We start from the raw sequence: 22,843 nt of genomic DNA on the forward strand, positions 1-22,843 counted from the left end.
TCCCTTCTTTTTTTCCTCATCATGTTCTCTGCTGCTTACTGTCAGGCACTGTGGTAGGTCCAGCTAATAGCAGGTTTAGGAGGTTTTGTGGATGAGAACTAGGCAAACCTAAAGCAAGAGCTTTTATTGTCATGGTCCAAACTCAAGGATAGGCTGAGAGCCAGACGTGTCTGTAAGAAATACTCAGTAGGGCATCATGTGCGTACCACCCTGCTGCTCAGAGAATGCATGAAGCAAGCAAACAATTATGCACTCTGCTCCATAAAACCCACCTCCATTGTGGTTCCCATGTGTGTACAAGGTTGAGGGGGCACGGTAAGGCCACCTGGCCTCTTGTAACAGGAATAACAGAATACAGAATGAAACGGCAGCTCCCGATATAACAAACATGAAAAGATCCAGTCCAGTAAGTAAAAAAATATGAAACATATTTATACATTTATCACTTTTATTTTTGACACTTTTATTTTTAATATATTTTTTAAATATATAGTTTTACATTATTTCAATTAATGGAAAAAAGTTTTTATGGTTTTGTTTTAGTAAACTATAATAACCCTCCCTATTAATTTCATGAATTTCCATGAACCTAAAAGATTTTAACTTTCTTATGTTTAAACATGCTTATGTCTCAAAGATGCTGTCAGTGTTTTTGCATATTTTATGTATTTATGATCAGATATGAGATTATGATTAAAAAATTTTTTTTTTGTAATTCATGTTTTTGCAACTTTTATTAGTTTAATACAGCTTTAATTTTTTTTAGTTGCAATTAACCCTGCCTATTCATTTCATTATTTAGTATTATATGAACATAAAAGAATTTAACTTTTTTACATCAAGCTTGTGTTTTAAGATGCTGTCTGTATGTTTAAATGTATTTGCACACTTTATGTACCTATGATAACTAATTTGATTATGTTCGATTAATTAATAATCAATTAATGTCCAGGAAAAAAGAAAAAAAAATGATTTCATTCAAATGAAATCACTTGAATGTTTCGAAAGTGCATCCTTTCATTATTCAGAGAGAGCAAATTGCTCAGGCATTGTCAAAACAAAAGCAAGAGAAACAAAGGTGACTCAACACATCAAAAATCTAGTGATTGCTCAGCTTGTAAAATTATATAGCTTTTTCCATTTCGCAGTTCAAAATTCCACCTTGTTTATTCAGTTGATAATTAAGTGTAAAATGAGATAATGCATATGTATATGCTTGCAAAATGCACTTTAAGAGGCCACTTAGCGAGACTATTATGCAGTTAGCTGTCATAAAGGCAGAAAATAAACATGCAACAAATGCAAATCCAAAGATGTCTAATTATGGAGAACCCACGTCCAAAATCATCTATTTCTTAAAGCAACCCATGATGTTCCCATAGTTCTGGTGTTATTAATCCATTAATGCTGTCTACATGGATTTGGTGAGATAGCGGCTGGGGGCATTCTTGGCAAGGTCAAAGCAGTCAATGCAGATGTGGTTTTATAGAAAAGGCTTTTTGATGTTGACTGTCTGGATTTTTCCATGTTCTCACTCAAGAAACATTAAAAATAAGTTCTGTTAAGTCCAGTGATCCTTTTCCATGCGGAGAACAAGTCCCACCTTTGCCTCAAACATATTTAAACCCATTAAAACGCAAAAACAAAGGCCTTGACTTTCACTCATAGGCCTATTTTAAATCAGGCTAAGATGTATTTTGTATTGATATCACTGTCAATTTAAGCAATATTGCAACATTTTTCCTTGTTTGCATCAGGGGCCTAATTTGTAGAAACCCCTCAGCTGGTGACATCTGATATTTCCCCAAAACAAAGGAGAGACCAAAAGTGGTGACAAGGGTCTGGCTCCTGCCTCCCACCCATGCAGAATGTGGATTGCGGTCAGGGAGCACAGGAAGTTCACCGAGGCTGAAATTACACACCCAAACCGAGTCTGACATTCACGTGCCTGTTATCTACAATGGGCAAAGTGAAGAAACGGAGAAAGCGGGAGAAAGGCAGCAGCAATTAAGGAGAAGACTGTTGAAACAAAGTTACAGTCAATGTTTTGCAGACTTCACAGGTTCATGCACGGGTTAGTGAAAAGTGCGGATTTCATCTCTTTGGCTGTTCAAGTGTTAATTGTCTTGTATGTTTGACTATGATGTCACTTCCTTTACAGAAAGCTAAGAAAAAAAAAATCAATACCAGAGCAAGACCGGGTTGATTTTGTACATAAGGAAATTGCTGTACAAGAGTGTCAGTGAACCTGATTTTGGGTAATTGTACATCAATTCTTAAAATTAAATGTATACATTTAGCAGATGCTTTAATCCAAAGCAACTTACAGTGCATTGAGGACAAATTGTTTTACCTAAGATGTGTTCCCTGTTTAATGATTAATTAATAATAATGATAATATACAGTAAATGTGTATAAAGCCCCCCCCCCCAAAAAATGATATATATATATATATATATATATATATATATATATATATATATATATATATATATATATATATATATATATACGCAATAATGCGCACTGGTTTTCTGATTACTTTGAACAATACAAAAGGAGTAATAAAAAAGTGATGGTTTATATCCACAAGATTATTTTAATTGTCTTTTTTAAAATGATATATGCAGAAAATGCATGTTTACTAAAGCTGCATTTATTTGATCAAATATACAGAAAAAATATTTAAAATATAATTTTATTCTTATTTTACTAAATATTATTACAATTTAAAAAGTCTGTTTCAAAATATTTTATTTTATTCCTGTGATGGCAAAGTTTAATATTTTTTCTTATTTTTGTGGAAAGAGTGACACATTTAGTTTTATTCAAGATTCTATAATGAGCAGAAAGTTCAAAAGAAGATTTTAAAATAGTAACGTAAATGTAATATATATATATATATATATATATATATATATATATACTGTCACTTTTGATAAATTTAATGTGCCATTGTTACATTAAAGTATTCATTTTATATATATAAAAAAAGGTGTCATCGTTAGTGTAATTATACATTTATACATTTAAGTACTGAGTAATATTAATTAACTACATGTACTTACTATATGGCTAGGGTTAGGGTTAGGTTTTGTCTTAGGGTTACTTGCATGTAATTATGCATAATTAATAGTTATTATTATAGTAACACGTAATGTGTGTAACAAGGACACCAAAATAAAGTGTTAACAAAACATGTTACTGACTTCCAAACTTCCAAAAGTGAACTGGTGTCCATGGTCCTATTCAGGTTGGAGCAATACACAGAGGTACAGTGAGAATGTGGTTTCAGTGGGTGCCAAATCTATCACTTTGTTATAACTTGCACTGGATACTCTTGATATGGCCATTTTTATATTTTGAAACCTTGTTACAATGAGTGAGAGTGTGAGAGACTTCAAAATGGTGTCATACTCACCAGATTTACAATGTTATAACATTTAACATTTCCTCCCCACACTGTTAAGCGTTAACAAGACTATATTATAATTTTAATAATATAGTACTATAAGAGTACCCTACACCAGATGAAAAGTGAGCTCAGAACACTGTATCAGATATATACTGTATCATATTTTAAATCACTCACTTTACAGAACAGCTGGTAGAAATGCAAGAGTTGCCCTTGGCTCCATGAAACCCTGGCTGGGCGCTGGAGTGCTTCTAATTTGCTCTCAAGTCAAACACCCTGACCAGTCTTCTTGTGGTTTGGCTTTAAAGGTTAAATCTGCACATAAGGTGGTCTGCGGATCTGATTCAAATAAAAGCAACACAATTCTGCAGAAGAAACGTCAACTGACTCAAAATAAACACATAAATATATACAAAATGGTATATATAGGTATGTATTTGACCATAGCATACAGTATTACACAGTGAGATACAAATACAGTTGATTTAACACAGTGAATTCATCAGAGATGACAGCAGAAGCTTTAAGGCAAATAGACGACGTGCATCATTAAAGTTCAATAACCGAAATATCCATTTTGATTGTCAAATTAAGAGACTGTATATGAATGACAGCTATTAATAGATGCTCAGCATAGGGATTTGTGTCTTGCATAAATCAGTTATCCAGCTATATACTGTACAATATTTGGCAAGAGATCGCTTAGGCAAGGCTTTTGGGTTTATGTTTGATCTTATTCACTTTCCTTTCATAAATCAGTGATATTGTAGATCCATGCACAGATGTACAGAAAATAGCTACGATGAAAAAAAATTTATCGCTCATATTTATCTTTCTGTAACAGAGATAAGAATGTATCCTTTTTACTGTCAAATCAGTGACTTTATGTAAACATCAAATCCCTTCTTAACTACTTTTGCCCTCATTTTTTTAAATAAAATGTGAACACTTCCGGAAATCCAGCAGGTTAGGTCGGATTAACCCAGATTTCTTGACGTTTCCTGTTCGGAGAGAAGCTCCATCACATAAATGTGATGTGTAATGCAAAGAGTTGAAGTTTTGAGATTTCAGTTTCACTAAATGTGACACCACAACAGTTTTTTCTCACTGAACTAAGTAGAATAGGAGCTCATGACCTGGTCACGGAGAGAAAACAAGTCATTTGTGTATTTTATCATGTAACAGTTCCTTCACAGGCATGTTTAGAAGTCTGGCAACTTCTTCCAGATGCGCCTGTTCATTTTCATACTTTACAGAGTCAAATGCAAAAAGGCAGAAAGGAACAGGGGTGTGAGTGTAACATTTGCACAAATAAACAAGCCTTTTATCTCTCGTTCTCATTCGTAGCCCACATTCCACACACATACATACATTCACACACATGTTGCCAACCCACAGTTGACCCCGAGTCCATTTAGTGGGGATTTTGCTCAAGCAAAATAACAGAGTGTGATAGTAATCAGAGAGGTGGGCTTGCTGACAGCGGGGGCTCAGCTAATAACCGGCCTGTCTCGGATCTTACAGCCTAACGGTACAAATAAGGGTTTAACCTAAAGAGCCAGTGCTGCTGAAAGGAGAGGAACGAATGGATGGGAGATGGTGCGACGCGGCTCCGTCTCCCTCTCTCTGCGTGAAGGAAGAAGAAAGAAGCATCTGGCTGTGAAGAAAGAAGCCAGTTTTACAGGAGACATGAAAAAGGATTAAACCAGCAGAGAGATGAAAGTGTAAGTGGGAGTTAAATAGAATACTGAGAGAGTTCAGGATCGGGGCAGCAAGCGTGGCGTGTAATACATGTACAAACACACACAGACATTATGCAACTTTCATGCATATAGGACTAGAATAGGCTAACGCACACATAAAGTCTTCAAATTCTCTCTGCCTGCCTTCAGTTTTCTCTTGGACATGTGCATGAGCAATGCAGATGTCTCCAGTAGGATGGACAGAGATGTGTGGATGGAGTTTTGGTGTGGTTGGGAATTGATGTGAGGGTTTATGTCCTTGTTCTCATCACAGTCTCACTGCGTTCCCTTTCCCACTCCACTGAAGGGTCCAACCATCTTCATGGCAGCATAGTTCTGAAAAATTATAATAACAGTTTATTAAATTCCAGCATGTTTCATAATCTATTAATATTTATAAATGGATATATTTGTATAATAATATATATATTTTTATGCTTCACTTATATTATAAAGAATTAATAAAAAAATAAACTTTGGGGTCAGTAAGTTTTTTAATGTTTTGAAAGAAGTCTGTTATGCTCAACGAGGCTGCATTTAATAAAAAATACAGTAAATATAGGATTAGTGTGAAATATTACAATTTAAAACAACCGTTTATTACTTTAACATATATTAAAATGTTTTTTAAGTTGTTGTGTTTAACAATTTTCTGGAAACTGTGATACATTTTTTTCAGGATTATTTGAAAAACAGAATGTTCAAATAAATGGAGCTTGCTTGACATATAAATCTTTCTTTTTTATATAAATCTTTTCTTTTTAAATTAATTGTATTTAATTTAATAATTACTTTTTAATTTAATGCATACTTTCTAAATAAAAGTCAAATTACACATCTTCTGCAAACTTTTTAATATAATATAATATAATATAATATAATATAATATAATATAATATAATATAATATAATATAATATAATATAATATAATATAATATATAATGGTTGGGTTTTTTCATCTTGTATGTTGAATATTGTTTAAACTGTACGGCTAATAGATAAAATTATGTAATTTCAACAAATGTATGTTACACAGAACAGTGTGAAATGTCTTCAGTGTGCACAGGTGTGTGTGTACAAGTGTGTCTGCAGTTCTGAATAACAAATGCTGCATTCTTGAACTACAATCAGAGACACACATCTCTGATCAAGCACTTCATGATCACAGAAACCCCTATTTAAACTTTAATCCTCTTCTTTTATCGACACAGTTACTACCATCACACACATCCACATAGATACTTACAGGGAAGGCGTAGAGAAAGACTCCAAGGAAGAGAATAATGAAAAAGAATACAAAGAGGCCCAGAATAAGCCACTTAAACCTCCTCCACACAATGAACTTAAACGTCTTAAATGGGGATGAGAACCATAAGAATGAGGTTTCAGGACGCCTGGAGAGAGAGAAAGTATATTAGCAACCGTATATTAAATTCTTTAATTCCCACCATGTGCTAAGGACCAGTATAAGGATAATACTGAATACTTTTTGGTTATTTAGTGAGGGCAATGATTGTGATGGGTGCACTTGACTTACTGTGGCTCATCTAGATGGGGATTCATGTTGGGCTCATCTCTGCCGAGTCCTGCAGGCCTCTCATCCTTCTCCTGCTCAGAGACGATTTCCATTGACATTTCCACCTTTCCCTGAGTGACAAAGAGCAGCTCAGTTTCTTGTAGCTCAAAAATTAAAGCATGGCACTAGCAACACTGAGGTCATGGTTTCGATTCCCAAGGAATGGATATCATGAGCTGATCAGTAGTAGTCACTCTGGTCACTTTGGATAAAAGCATCTACCAAATGCATAAATGTAATTGTAATGTAAAAGAGACATAGTTCGTGGTTCGAAAATTCATAATGTAATGATAAATAATAATTTTATATTTCATTTTAATTGTTGGTTAATGTTAGTTAATTAATTGTGAGTTAATGTTCGTTAATTCATTAATTTACATTACCTAATGGACCTTATTGTAAGTGGTACCAAATTAATTAACTAAATATGTAATATATAACTGAATATTAAAGAATGTAATACAATAATGTAATAAATTTGTATATAATATATATTACATTTTTTAAATAAATATTAGTGTTGTTAAATGATTAATCGCAATTAATCCCATCCAAAATAAAAGTTTTTGTTCACATAATATATGTGTGTGTACTGTATATATATATATATATATATATATATATATATATATATATATATATATATATATACAGTATATATATACAAACACATGCATGCATATGTTTAAGAAAAATATGTAATGTCATTTTTTCTAAATGTCTTTATACATAATAAATATATACAGTACACAGAGTAAACAAAAACATTTATTTCGATTAGTTGTTTGACAGCACTAATAAATATAAAACAATTAAAAACGTAATAAAAAATAAACACTTAGTACTAAATAAAACTAAATTGAAACTATAAATGTGAATTACACTATAAATAAAACAATTTATAGAAAATTACTTCAGTTATCATTTTTTAATCAGTGCAGGGCAGTCTGATAAATTTATCCTCCCAAATATAGCATATGTTGTCCTGTGTCATAAATATCTAATTAGATAGGGAAGGATGAAAGAAAGAAAGAAAGAAAGAAAGAAAGAAAGAAAGAAAGAAAGAAAATAGGGAATTTCTCAGGAAAATGACTCTGGTCTGTGTGTAACTCTTACTGCAAGTATCTTTTCATTTCCTCTGTCACACACGCAAGGCCACCAGCCTTTTACTGTCTTCTGCTCAAACAAAGACACCAGCTTGTCCTGGGACTGAGAGAACATCTCAAGACCACACTTCTCTGGAGACTTTGCTGGACTCAACATATGGTTCAGATCCATTTCCAAAGAGCCTTAGAAAGAGTGAGAAGAAACAAAAAGTTCAACAATTTATTTGTCACACAATGACACACTACAGCAGTGAAACAAGACTGCACATTAAATATGAAAGAATATCTAGAAATTTAGCAGAGAAGAACATATGTGAATGTGGATTATGTAGATATGTGAATGTGTCTATGTAAAAGAAACACAGATATAATAGAAGTAATAGTCAGCAAGTGTCCTAATCTGTTTTTTCTCAATCATTTTCCGTAAAATCAGTCAAAAAGGTCTGTGACCTTCAGACTTTGCAGTTGGCAGTCAGTCGTTTTCTTTGAGGTTTTCCCATTGTGGTCGGATGCTAATCATTTTACAAATGTACATAGATCAGTGTGTTTTATAGAGGTCTTTAAGGAGTCGGGTCATAACTTATTTCTCTTCCAGTTGTGCAGACATGCTGGAAATTAGGTTCAGCTGATAATAATAACATTAGCAGTAAAGATGTTATAGAGCGCTCGTGTGGTCTGAATGATGTATTTGTGTTAAGACTGTTCAGTGCATTTATGCTGACGGTCACGCTACACAACAGTGCGGTGGGTAACCTCACACAGGTTAAGGAGGTTTTGGTAACCATCTCCCTGTACGCACATATCCATATAGACAGAGGTATAGGTCAATGACAATAAATCACACACAAGGTCCTATCAGTGTGGTCCAGTTCCACAGAACATATTTCTTCTGTCATGTCAAGGCTGAGAAATATGCTTGAAAAACAGCTTTGTGGTACTTTGCAAGGTTAACACAACTGAATGTGCTGAGGGTGGCAAAGCTGTGGAAGAGAGCTGAGGAGTGATCTGCCACGAGGGATGGCTATTGGGCTTTGGTCTTACCAAGGAAATCATCAAAGGAGAACTTGTCATTGTCCCAGATCTGGATAAAGAGTTTAGGAGCAAGTTTTGTTTCAACTTTATCCAGACTCCAAAAATGCTCCTGTAGAGAAAAAAAAAAACATGGTGAGATTGAGAGAGATACTAACTGAAGAACTACTTACTGATTTGTATATTTTGAAAAGTGCTGAAAAGTGTATTTTCTGCTGTAATCAATATTATGCAGCAAATGCTGTCGAGTGAGCCCAAATTGTACTGAACCTGAAATACGTGCTAGAGATGTGCAATCTTTCCATTCTGTCTGATAGTGACAATCCAATAATTCTTTTCATGTTAGAGTTGATGATACATATACATATGGCAGGTATAAAACTATATTTTCAAAATATTTTTTTTCTTCTTTTTAGAATATTACGTCTAAATAATTTAGCAGCAAAACAAATATGCAAAATCAATCATTTGAAATGCTACAAGTGAATTTAAACAACAAAATGCTATCATGAAGGTTAAATGTAACTGTAAATGTAAATGTAAAGTGTTTAATTATTAGTGCATATAAACAGGGTAAATAAACTTCTACAAATAAATATCCAATACTGAGCAATTACAGTTAAAAAAAATAATTAATACTGACGGATAACCTGATAAATAAATATAAAAATTGACACAATTTTGTCTAAACAAAGTTAACTATAAAACAAACATTTAAATGAACTATTTGAGTGATGTAATAGATTTAATGTATTAAGTGAGTTTAAGGTCATCTAAATGTAAAAAAAAAAAAAAAAAATGGGGGGGGGGGGGTATGAGCAATAACAATTAAATCTTAAATATATGACCCTGGACCACAAAACCAGTCGCTGGGGTATATTTGTAGCAATAGCCAAAAAAAAAAGCATTGCACGGGTCACAATTATACATTTTCCTTTTAAGCCAAAGATCATTAGGATATTGAGTAAAGATCATGTTCAACGAAGATATCTTGTAAATTACCTACCATAAATATATCAAAACTTATTATTTGATCAGTAATATGCTTAGCTAAGAACTTCATTTTGACAACTTTAAAGGCGATTTTCTCTGTATATAGATTTTTTTTGCACCCTCAGATTCCAGATTTTCAAATACTGTAGTTGTATCTCGGCCAAATATTATCCTATTCTCCATGGAAAGCTTATTTATTCTGCTTACAGATGATGTATACATCTCAATTTCGGTTCACATAGGGTCACATATCAGCCAATAATCAATATATTGTAAATCACTACTAAGTGCCTTGCTTGTGAAATCTGACCCAACAACCTATTAGTACCCAGCACCAGAAATTAGTTACACCACCTCTAGGAGAAAAAGAGAAGCGGAAATCATCCAACAGACCAAGACAGCGACTGAGAAAGACAGAGTGAGGAATTGATAGCTTGAATGTGCGAAGCAGAATTAGAAAGAGAGTGAGAGACAGAGAGTGAGTGAGAGCCACCGAGAGCGACAGAAATGTCCCTGTCAGAAAAGAGTGTTAGAGACTCCCACAACAACCCTGAATCTGCACCCCACCGCCAGACAGGATTCCATCTGCGTGACGGCATTCCCACCGTACTGTACCCGTGATGGATGTGCGGACAAACACAACGAGGATAATGAACTCACGCTTCACAGAGCTGCACTGCTGCCGTTCACCGGTAAACAGGCCGCGTCGGTCTGCACATCCTGCCTGACAACCGCATACAGCTCCATCAAAACAAACACTGCAAACAAGAACTCACTTCGCGTTTCATGCAGGAGAATCCGTTTCGCTATGTATCGGCTCTGTTGTGTGTTGCGTCCAACAAACTTCAGCCAAAGTGGATCTATCTTTTGACAGCTGTTGCGGGCCGCTCTCAGTTTAATGGGTGCAACCGCTATCTTCAATCTTACCATAACTGATCTCTTGCCTGCCAAAACCTCACTTTAAGTGCCTTGTCCATCACAACTGTTTTCCCTGAGATTGCTTGGCTGAAGTCTGGACTGTCTCGCAGTTACAAGATGTTCATGTACCACGTTCCTGCAACATATCTGGCTTTGAAAAATTGCATTAAACACCTGCCAACTGCAGTGATATCCTTCAAAATGTGGGCGTTAGACTAAACCTCTGCAAATCACACAGGATGACCTGCGGATCACCTATTCAGATTCAATCATGGCCGGAGATTTCATTTCAGAAGCATAGCTGAAGCGCAGGGTGCGGATATAAATGTCGACAGGCCTAGCGTCACTAGCTAACCACTAAACAAATCCGGTTCGAGTTTTCTTTTTACGTCTTTTTCAATTGACATATTTCCACTAAACTCACAAATGCAGATCATGTCCTGCTTTCTTATAAACAGTTCAGATTCATTTTGAGTTTTCCTTTATGTCTTTCTCAAATGACATCCAGTTGGTTTCCATGTAATTTACAAATGCAGATTATTTTTCACCTTCTTATCAACAGTGCATAGCTGTTCTGCAGGTAAATAGTGAAAGGGGAAGAGGAAGCGCCAGTTAAAGTTGCCTTCGCCGCCCAGTGATCGATAGTGCACGTCTGTTTTCTGCTTGTTCTCTTCATGGCCGTGCATCCATCTAGGATTGAAAAAATAACATTCACAATTACCCGGGACATCATTTCCAACACATTAGAAGAGCATGCTGCTTAGCTGTAACTGACCTACAGCTTGGGTCTATGGTTGCCTTGCAACTGTGTGTTTGTTGCTACTGATCGATAATTTTTGCAAGCCGTTGTTACTATTGGTCACAGTGGCAACAGACAAGCAACAGGCCCGTGACATGGGAAACTTCATTTAACCAGAGCTCATACACACAAACCCAACAACCCATTTATGACACCCAGATGTACCCTTTCACATAAATGTCACTCATCTTCTCCCCAGTAACACTGACATCATCCAAGATAACATCTCTTGTGTTCCATATAATACAGCGCAGGAAGAACCTATGGGAAAAGAGAAAACATGGACACGTTATGCTTCTAGATGTGTTTTGAGAACAAAATTTAGATACTAAACCAAGGAAATGCCCTTACTTTTTGGCTTTGCGTGGTGTGATGTTGAACGGAGGTCCTGGTGGACCTAAAGATTTCGGGAAAATGTCCACCCACATTTGCAACCGCCCCTGGGTTTTGATAAATGAAATTACTCAGTAAAGAGTGAGAGGGCATATCAAGAAGAACATGCAATAACAAGCATAGAGAAAGCTATATGATAGATATAACGTGGCTCTGCAAAAAAAAAAAAAAATTCAAATAAAATTGTATTACATTTTTTAACTATTAAAGAATAAAATAAATTTCATTACATAAAATAAAAAATTATCAAATTATATTACTTTTTAACATTTAATATAGAAATAAACACATAAAATATTAACTATAAGATAAAATAAACTATTACATTTTACATTAATATAGAATAAAATAAGCAATTTAGTAAAAAATCTAAATCTCAAAAATAAAAAATACATGTGAATGATAAATATAAAATATTATAAAATAATAAAAAAAAAATGGTATTTTGGTAATAGGAATATTAAACTTTGTAACCTGCTCTATATCTGGCTGAAGGGGGCTGTAGAGGGATCGCGTCTCTACATGTTCGAGCACCAGATCCAGTTTCCTCAACACCAAGAGAGCTAGACGCTCCATCACTGGTCCCAGGTGAGGGTTAAGAGGTTTCCCTTCATCTGAGGACCAAATGGAGTCAACAATAGCATCACTGTAGTTTAAATTCATTTTGAAACAAAATGTTGAGGCACCTAAAACCTCTATATTTTTCTTTTAGCTTAAAATAGTTTAACAGTTATGAGGAAGATTCCTCACAATGTTATTTATTCCATGAAATGGAACCACTATGTCACCTCACATTTGATATGAAGAACATTCGGGCATCAAGTTTTAAGTCATAACTGAGAGCAGAAAAAAAGCCAACATTTATAAGGCATTCCACTTAAATAGTCGGAAATGTTTATCTTTCCCCGTTCCTCCGATGATGCGTTGATTTCACTGCTGTTGCTCTAAGAAGAGAGTTTCCCCTTGTCAAAAAGCAGAAAGAAAGAGTGAGGGAAGAAAAAAATAATAATCGCCCACTGTTGAGTTTATGGTTTGAAACCCTGTGTCACGTCCCTGAGGTCAGTATGGTTGGAGTGTGGAGAAAGAGGAAAAAGAATTGAAGTGGAGGAAGACAATTTCTGCCATGAAGTTGGATGCCCGAAAAGGCCACCTGATAATTGCTTTGACGTGCGGGTTGCGCAGTAACGAGGGCCAAACAAAGAGATGTAGTATTCCTCCGTGGCAAGACACAGGAGCAGGAGGCTGAGGAGCCCGCCGCACTGTTGACCTTGGCTGAAAACACTTGTACGCTAGTTCACCATAAATCTGAAGTCGACCTCGTCCCAAAGCATCATGGAAGGGAAAATGGCTGGAGAGCTTGGCTTCCTGCAGGCCCTGCGTGACATCTGACTGTTTGAAAGAAAAAGCAGTCGTGGGACTCGAAGGGCTTAGAGATCAAACCGGAAGTGCTGGGAGGATTTGATGGAGGTTACGAGATCAACATAATACACACCTAACTGTGAACTAGCATTAGTTAGAGTGATCTTCCCCAGGGCACACTTTAAAACAGAAGGGGACGTCAGGTTGCTGTGGCAAGGAGTGATAAATTTGCTGTGAATGAATGACTGTCAGAGGTGCTGTATGTTTACACAGGTCCTTCGTCTTTACAATATCGCACTTGTTTTTCTTCGCACAGAGGAACAACTCATTCTTTCCGCTCATAGCGCCGAGCAAGAACAGCCAAGCGGCCTCCCCAACAGCTCTGTGATCCCACACACACAGATATGATGCATGGCACAAGCCGAGACATATATCGTTATTCTTTTTCTGTCAGTGTTTTCACAGAACCGCAGCCGATCTCGTGCTTGACTCGCTTTTTTTATGACGGAAGATGTGATGGAGTCAGGCTGCTGCTTTGATTAGCTCTTACTCGTGACTAATGCTTTCAGCAGCTCCAAAGAAAAGACTTCCACTTTCTTTTTTCGCCGTCCAGCCTGTGGGTTTGATAGGTTGCGATGCCTCTGTTTATTCGTACGTACGGGCCCACGTGAGAAGCTGCTCTCGGTAACGCCAATCGCAGAATTAATTATCAAATATCATGAACATTAAATTCAGTGATAGTAAACTGGGTCTAGTTGGAGTTTGTGTTTAGTACACTCACCAAGATCTGCAACTGTGTACTCCTGTCCTCTGAAGTAGATTCTATCCTGCTTGTAGATGGGCAGTTTGTAGTTTCGCCTTTCGCACAGGCGATGAAGTAACTGGGATGGTTTCAGCTGATCTCGCCACTGGTTAACTCCAGACCTAGAGCAGGCACACAGACAAAAAGAGTTTATTTACAATGAAAAACTAAGCAGAATGTGTTATCATGGTTATTGTAACCGTCAACAGTTAATCAAAACTTAGGGTTAGGGACTAGCAAAACCATCTTAAAACAGCTAAGACCAGCACTTGACCACAGGCTGTTGGAAACTGTTTTTAAGCAGGGTTGTTTCAAAATTACTGTATATGACACTGGCGTTTCAAAAAAATGGTTTGCTGGTCTTTAGAAGATCTTGAGGATCACAATAAGACACTTGATCAGGTTAAGTTTTACAACATTCGTTTCCTTTTTTTTTTTTTTTTTTACAGTTTTCGTTACTCCTAATAATACCTGGAAGGTGAAAGGATATACAATCAGAAACAGAGACATTTCTTACAAACAGTAGGACAGTGGCAGGCCACAGCAAGCACCATGACGTGACAAGAAGCGATTCTCCAAATCAATGATGGTCTCTCCGATTTTCTCATCCTTAGTGATCATATCATAATCATACAGGATGATTTTCAGGTCTTTCTCAATGGGCAGAGAGCACGTCAGCTCAAACATCCTAAATGAGAAGCAAAAGACAGTTTAATCTCTGAATACTTTGGTCAGAAATTATTTGACTTAAATGTTTTCAAAATCAGTAATTCACATGCTTGCTATTCAGTCATCATTTAGCCACCAAATCAAACCTTCCTTCTCACAAGTATTCAATGGTCAACTCTCAGAATTAGAGGCATCATCATTATTATGAGTGTGGTGACCCCTGCTGGTATAATTGATCCTTGCAATGACGTGTTTCTATATCGGTATGTGTGTGTATGAATCTGTTCAAGGACAGAAAGAAAGAGAACAAACTTACTTTCCGAAGACAGGGTCCAAAGTACAGGGTATGTAATTGTCGCGGTCATCGACTGATTTCTTGCCAAGTGTGATCTTAACATAGGGGTCGCACTACGAAAGAACAAGCAGTCCTTGTTAGTATGTGTTAACATAGCCACATACTTGCACATATATGCTATAAGCGACAATATCCAAAACAGCACGCCCTCTTTTTGTACTTAAAAAAAAAATGTTCTTTGCTCTTTCTGTGGAAAAAAGCATAAAATCTCTGTGATCAGTGTGTGTTTCATAGGCAGCGAGTACATGTGTGAAATGTTCCATATCATAACTCCTGGCCTGAGTAGGTGATGAAAGCACGTCATCTTAGCATATTCGCATCTAATGAAGGGAAATCCCATCTGACGCAGGGCCAGCGGTGGTGGCGTGTTGGCCAGGTCTCGGGCAGCGATTGCCTAGTTTATGGTTATGGGTAAAAGGGTGGCTCCATGTTTTCATAAAGCAGTTTCTCAGCTCTCTTATGACTCTGGCACTTTGCAAAGGACTCGTCTGGCTGATGAAAAAAAACTAGAGGTTTGTGAATGCGTCTAGTGAAAATACAAGGGCTTTTGTAACAACCTCTCTCAACCCAGAGCCATATACAAGGTCACTGAAAAGTGAACTGCTTGCTCACGTTTCTTTTCTTTTAGTGCCTAGTTTTGGTTGTGTCGTACCTACCTTGCCGTTGGCATCTTTGGGCTGTAAGCCATAGGCCTGGATGATGTAGACGCGTACCAGACACTCCTCTAAACCGTTCGGGGGGAGTTTGCGGAACTGGCGTGGGGGTACGGGCATCGAGAGATTGTCAGGCAATGGATAGATCTTAAATGAGCCCTGAAGGAGGACAGGAGTAAGTGTAACTCATGGTGCAATTTAGTTTTAATTTTTTTTTTTGGAGACCTGCTGTCTGGGGCCTCCAGACAAACCTCAAATTACACTTAAATCCCTCAAATTTAGTTCCCTCAAATCCTACTAGAACTAAACCAGTTGTAATCCAAATAAACCAAGAAAAGACATCTAGACTCTTTAAATGAAAGGTTCCAATTAGAAATGAAATGGGTTTTACAGCCATATGCTGGATGCCACGGGAGGGTATTTTAAAAAGTTGCAACCCCAAATTACTGTCATACTTTTTTTTATCTCAAAAGATAAATATTACAATAATAATAACACTACAACTAACCGAATGACATAAAAGATTTACTAAAAAATAAAATATATCAATCAATATCAAATAAATAAACAATATATACATACATGAAAGCCTTAAAGGGATAGTTCACCCAAAAATGAAATTTATGTCATTTATGACATGTCGTTCCAAACCCGTGAGACCTCCGTTCATCTTCGGAACACAGTTTAAGATATTTTAGATTTCATCCGAGAGCTTTCTGTCCCTCCATTGAAAATGTGTGTACGGTCTACTGTCCATGTCCAGAAAGGTAATAAAAACATCATCAAAGTAGTCCATGTGACATCAGAGGGTTAGAATTTTTTAAAGCATCGAAAATACATTTTGGTCCAAAAATCATCTTCACTTCTCTCTTCACAGCAGTTCAGTCAGTGTACTGTTTGAGTAAATGAATTACTCCGGGATATTGGTTTGTTTGAACTCAGAGGGAGTGTCAGCCACATTAAAAAAGTTAACAGCTTAAGTCATTTGTGGATTAATGCTTATTGGAGATGCAAACCATTTCAAACGATTCAGTTTGATTTGGTGAACTGGTTCAAAAAGATCCGGTTACATCGAGTGATTCGTTCACAAACCGGATATCACTAAACTGCAGTGTTTTGAACTTGCTCACAACAGACACGGAAGAGAAGACAATGCTGAATAAAGTCGTAGTTTTTGCTATTTTTGGACCTAAATGTATTTTCGATGCTTCAAAAAATTCTAACTGACCCTCTGATGTCACATGGACTACTTTGATGATGTTTTTCTTACATTTCTGGACAGTATACCGTACACACAGCTTCAATGGAGGGACTGAGAGCTCTCGGACTAAATCTAAAATATCTTAAACTGTGTTCTGAAGATGAACGGAGGTCTTACGGGTTTGGAACGACATGAGGGTAAGTCATTAATGACATAATTTTCATTTTTCGGTGAACTAACCCTTTAAATACTACAATAGCATATAACCAATACTAAAACAACATTGGTCTGAAATGATGCAAAAAATCATAGTGGCAAAATGTTGACAAAATGATGAAAGTTTTCATTTTCGTGTGAATATTCTTTCTTTCTTTCTTTCTTTCTTTCTTTCTTTCTTTTTTGAATTCTACTTTTAAAAACTTTAACTTCCATAAAAAAAACCTTTTATTCCTTAATTCTTTCAAAAGCATCAATGTACTGGTGCTTTAAGGAACACAGAAATATGGTTGCAAAGGAGTGGCAAATTTCCTGTAAATTTTCTGAAACTTTCCAAAAATTCCTTGAAAGTCTTCTAAAAAGCCTCTTTGCTAACCTACCTAGGAACTAGTACACTGACTTGAAGACCCCACAATGTATCTTCAATAACATTTTAATCTCAAATAAAACTGTATAGCGACCTCAGCAACCCTATAAAACATAACATGGTTCTTGGTCTTAGAGTCTTAGATTAACTAAAGTTCCCAGAACCATTAAAGAACCTCTATTATTAAGAGACAGTGTCTGTAAAGAAGGCAAGGAGGCACATTTTCAGAGTTCTAGACAGTTCACCAAAAGAATGGCATAAGACTCTGGATCTGTTGCAGAACGCTCTAAATTAACTGTTGAATGGTAAATTTGACAAAGTACAGACTGAACCTGCCAGAGGCAAGTATGTGAACAGTTTAACTAGAAGGGCCAATTCAAATGACTTTTCATTAGCTTAGCTAATAAGCAACGGCACCCATCCATTGCTTCATCTGGCGCCGTCTGAATGTTTTTCCTCTTGGAGAGTGAATGAGAGCACATGTGATAGCAGTCGATAGTAGCTGAGAGGTTATGAGTGACCCTACCTTGAACTCTCCAACAACAGAAGGGTCTTCACTCTCATTCTGGACTCTTCCGCGGTAAAGTTTAAACGTTTGACAGAAATCAGCCAACTGCTCAAAACCTTCTCCAGCCTTCTCCAGTTCTCTGTCATACACCTGAGAAAGGAGCACAGGAGAGTGTGTATTTTGTGATACAGTATATGATTTGCATGCAGATCTAGGTCTTTAAAAACCTGCCATAATCAACTGAAAGGGCTGAAAGGACACATACTGTACTATTGACAAGACATCCATTGTTTGTCTTGCCAAAACAGTTTTCTTTAAGCATCTTGGACTCTGAGATCTTTAATTGTGGGTTTAACATTTCAGGCGCAAGTCAAACAATCTCAAAAGCATCATTAATGCAAAAAGATCTGGAAATTCCTGATTATGAGAATGTTTAAAAACGGCAATAAAAATGCACAACAACGATTTGTGCCCCAGGAAAATATGCATCGCCGTGACATTACACAACTTTTAACAAGCGGCGCACAACTCTCCAACCAAGCGGCCACCCAGGAGACAACTTAGTGAAAAAAGTATGAAGGAATCCTCGTAAGCAAGTCGCTCTGTTTTTCTAGTTGACTCATTCAGGCCTGGTCCCTGAACGTGTGACATGGCACACATCACATGAAACCCTCTCCCAGTTTCTTTTGCTCTTTCCCTGCCTTCAGTCTCTCCCTCAGGCACCATTAGCCCAAAATAACAGCTCATCTCAGCAGTTTTAGGGAAAGTGTTTCTGTCTGCTGCTCCTCCCGGTGCGTGGGACGCTCTCACACGGTGGCAGCCAACAATCATACCCCGGGCCTCGCAGGTAGCACGGTTAGATCGTAAAGGTTGGAAATAGTGGCTAAGGCAAGTAGAGAGAGAATGTGGTGATTGGTGAGATCGCTGACAAACCGGTCAGAGATCGAGGGATGATGGGGAGGTGTGGGCTGGGGGGAAAACGGGCCGATGACGTCAGTAACAGAGCCCTTGTCTGCACTTGGTTATCCCCCTGCGGCAACCCCAACATGAATTCATCGGAAAAGTTGGAAATCTGGCAGCCACGGGCTCTATTATAAATGGATAAGTTTGTGGGAAGTGGGCTGGAGTGGACTGGACTGGGGGTGAGTGATCGTTTGAAAGTAGGCATGCGCACTCCCGAGAGAGACCACAGGGCTTTGAAGTTCTGGCATCACTATGTTTGGTTTTCTTTGGGCACTGATAATGTCACTATAGTTACGATGAACTTTTTCTGTTAATCTCCATGTACAGATTTCATACCGCTGGGATTGTGGTAGATTTGCCTTTGGGGAGACATGAGAATGAATAAACAATGACAAAATGTTCACTTTTGGTTAATTATGCCTTCACATTTCACAAAGAACTTTTTATTCTCTAGTTCTGTAGGAAACCATGTACTGGGTTCTTTTCGCCAAAATGTTCTGTCATCCCAAACCAGTATGAACACAAAAGAAAAATGCCTTAAGTTCTGTCAGTGTCAATGATTGGCTGAATGCACCATGTAACCTTGCCCTGCCCAATATGATCAAGTTTTTCATTAATGGAGCTTTCGGCCTAAGCAAGTAATTATAAAACAGTTTCTTCTTCCAGTTCTCATGTTTCCTGTCAAATGCAGAATTCACTGTTTATAGAATGCTTGATGTTTCTGTGACTGTCCAAAGTATGTAAATATGAGGTACGTGATCAGTTGTCTGTTAGTAAGCATTATTACATTCTAACACCACAATGTTTCAAACTGCACAAATTTGGCACCGCAATGTGGGGTTAACACCACAAACCTAACCCTTCTCTGGGACATCCTGAGAGGATTCATTTTATTACATTTCCAAAACCCACACAAAACAGCTAAATGTCCCTAAGCATTCACCCCTAATCCCAATGAAGACAAAAATTTAAATTTTCTGGTTGTCATACTCTCATTAAGTAACAATTTTCATTAATTTTCATCCGCGATCGAGATGACCATAACATGAGACTTCGTCCGCTTACATTGTCATTTGTAAATCCCTGCTTCGAGTTACCCACCGTATTTATTTTTTAAATATTTTATATATCCCTCCATGGAATATTTAATTCCCACTTGAATGGTTGCCCTTCCATGTCCAAAATTGTGCAAAAACATTGTGGGACAATATTTTCACACTGACAGCTGTCATTGTGAGACAGTGAGCAGCTCTGTTTGTTTGTTCGAGGAAGTAACAGTAACTAAGGAGGATGGGGTTACCTATAGGTGAGTTGTCGAATAAAGTCTCTATTTTTTTCAGTGCGCACAAAAGGTATTCTGGTAGCTTCATGACATTATGGTTGAACCACTGATGTCACATTGGCTATTTTATCAATGTCCTTACTATGTTTCTGGACTTGAACATGTAAGTTGCATGACTGTCTATGGATGGACAGAAAGCTCTCAGATTTCATAAAAATATCTATCTATCTATATATATATATATATATATATATATGAATTTGTGTTCCAAAGATGAACGAAGGACTGGTTTAGAAACGACATGAGGTTGAGTAATTAATGACAGAATTTTCATCTTTGGGTGAGGTATCCCTTTAAATGCCATGTGAAAAGCCCTTTACCCCACTGATTATAATCTTATGGACAAAAACATGCTTATGTACAGTTTTTATGAAAGAATTCAGTTAATTACATTTACCTGCAGCGTATCGAAGCCCTTCTCCAGATAACTGCCACACTTGTTTCTCTCACCCGTGGAGGCATAAAACTTGCTCCACCAGTCCATAAATTCATCCTGCTGCAGACACAGAGCAAGAAATATTAAAGAAAGGAAGGTCAATATGCCACGTGTGTGTGTGTGTGTGACACCACATCCCTCATTCATTAGACCCTTGTTTAATTAAATAAATCATTTAATGATCAAGAACATCTAGTCTGAAAGCAATAAAAGCCTCCACTTACCCATCGCCCCAACTAAAGCATTTAAGACAAATTCAACACAAACAACAAGACAAGGTTAGGAAAAGAAAGGAAAAAAGTCAAGAGAAAATACACTCAAGTGACAAAACATTTTAAGCAGACACATGCATGAGTGACAGTGACACCACCAACAGACCAGTGGAAACAACACTTTCCATAGCTTAATCTTTTCCATAAGTGACTGATAAATTCATACCTCTGCTGTAATACCCGTAAGCATATCAACAGAAACTAGAAGGAACGCTTTCAAATTTTCATTTTCCTGGTACTTTCACGGGTATGATCCAGCATCACTGATGTTCTGCTGCAATTTGATGTGCTAATCGCCACTGATACAGTAAACCTCGCCAACGCTCACTCACTCCATGTGGAAAGTGTGGGAATTTTTAGAAAAGGTACAAATCAAATCAAAAGGCAGTTCCCACCTCAGCCAGCACCACATTCCCATCCAACCGAAAGACAAAAGAATGTTGTTAATATAAAACACCCTCTGCAAGTGACACTGCTTCACGTGTATTCTGATTATGATGTGAGTATTGTACAAATACATGAGTGTGTGTGTTTGACAGATGGATGAAAGACAGACTAAGCCACCATGGCATGAAACACAGTCCTTTTGAAAGAGCAGAGAACCCTCCGCTGGCTGGACCCACACACACTGCTCTCTCTTCCAGAAGGCCAGGTTCATCTCACTCAGAGGAGAGACTTCAAGTTTCGCTTCAATAATTCTTTTAACTTTTACGATGAGGGAGGAAAAACAGTAGTGATGGACCAATGCCGGGCTCCGCTGTTTTTTTTTTTCCCGTCTTAGTGGTTAGTGAGTGTGGTGGTGTGTCGTACGTTTTGTTGGACAGGCAGGGAGCAGGCAGTGTTGTTTAAGTGGCCCACATACCACTGCTGTGCCAAGAAGTGTGTATGTACTCATGTCAGAGTGTGTCACACGGCACTGTTCTACATGACTGTGTGTGTTTATGTCTGTGAGGGCAATATCCTGTTTACGGTCACAGACAAACAAACTGTATACATGTGTGCTGCATAGTTAAATCAACATGGGGAAAAAACATGAACATACATGAAAATAAATTCTTTCTAAAACTGATATTGGGGAGGTGGCGTGACACAGAGGGTTTAGTGAGTGGCATGTGGATGACATTAGCCTGAACTAGTTTGCTTTGAAAAGCCAAAAAAAAAATTACAGGTGAAAAGTTTGGGGTCAGTAAGATTTTTTTTCTTGTTTTTGAAAGTCTCATGCTTCACAAGCCTGCATTTATTTGATCAAAAATAGAGCAAACTGTAATATTCTGAAATATAATAACAATTTCAAATAACTTTTCTATTTAAATATATTTTTAAATGTATTCCTGTGATAGCAAATCTGGATTCTCAGCAGCCATTACTCAAGTCTTCAGTGTCACATGAAATCAGAAATTATTCCAATATGTTGATTTATTTATTTATTTTTATTTTTTCTCAAGCTGTTTAATATTTTTGTGGAAACAGTAATATAAGGACTGGATGGGACTTTTTTGATGGACAGAAAGTAAAAAAAAAAAAAAAAAGGCATTAATTTGAAATACTGTAATAGCACTTTTAATCAACTTTATAAGTTCTTGCTGGATACAATTATTAATTTCATTTAAAAAAAAAACTGTACTGACCCCAAACTTTTAAATAGTCATGTATTTTATATTTAATAAATGGAAGATGGTATTATTCAAAGCTACTTACAAATAAACAAATAAAAGATGAAGATGAAGT

At 36.9% G+C, this 22,843-nt stretch overlaps 1 protein-coding gene across 12 annotated transcripts in view; it reads right to left on the reverse strand.

Annotated features, from left to right (window-relative positions):
* Positions 1-3,832: 3,832 nt before the first annotated feature.
* Positions 3,833-22,843, reverse strand: part of LOC132118799 (dysferlin-like) — a 73,449-nt gene continuing 54,438 nt past the window's right edge. For 10 of the 12 annotated variants that reach the window (XM_059528669.1, XM_059528677.1, XM_059528676.1 and 7 more), the window contains 15 exons: positions 20,805-20,903; positions 18,121-18,252; positions 15,814-15,969; positions 15,119-15,210; positions 14,651-14,821; positions 14,113-14,255; positions 12,447-12,586; positions 11,931-12,019; positions 11,745-11,840; positions 11,329-11,470; positions 8,882-8,981; positions 7,851-8,023; positions 6,696-6,805; positions 6,405-6,552; positions 3,833-5,493 (listed from right to left, as the gene is read on the reverse strand). In XM_059528669.1, coding sequence (XP_059384652.1) covers positions 5,434-5,493; positions 6,405-6,552; positions 6,696-6,805; positions 7,851-8,023; positions 8,882-8,981; positions 11,329-11,470; positions 11,745-11,840; positions 11,931-12,019; positions 12,447-12,586; positions 14,113-14,255; positions 14,651-14,821; positions 15,119-15,210; positions 15,814-15,969; positions 18,121-18,252; positions 20,805-20,903 — 1,851 coding nt within the window. In that variant the 3' untranslated portion in view covers positions 3,833-5,433. The remainder of the gene's footprint in view (positions 5,494-6,404; positions 6,553-6,695; positions 6,806-7,850; positions 8,024-8,881; positions 8,982-11,328; positions 11,471-11,744; positions 11,841-11,930; positions 12,020-12,446; positions 12,587-14,112; positions 14,256-14,650; positions 14,822-15,118; positions 15,211-15,813; positions 15,970-18,120; positions 18,253-20,804; positions 20,904-22,843) is intronic. The other 2 variants (XM_059528666.1, XM_059528673.1) reach the window with 1 other exon arrangement.

This window comes from Carassius carassius, chromosome 3 (genome assembly GCF_963082965.1).
Source record: "Carassius carassius chromosome 3, fCarCar2.1, whole genome shotgun sequence".
Taxonomy (NCBI): Eukaryota; Metazoa; Chordata; class Actinopteri; order Cypriniformes; family Cyprinidae; genus Carassius; species Carassius carassius.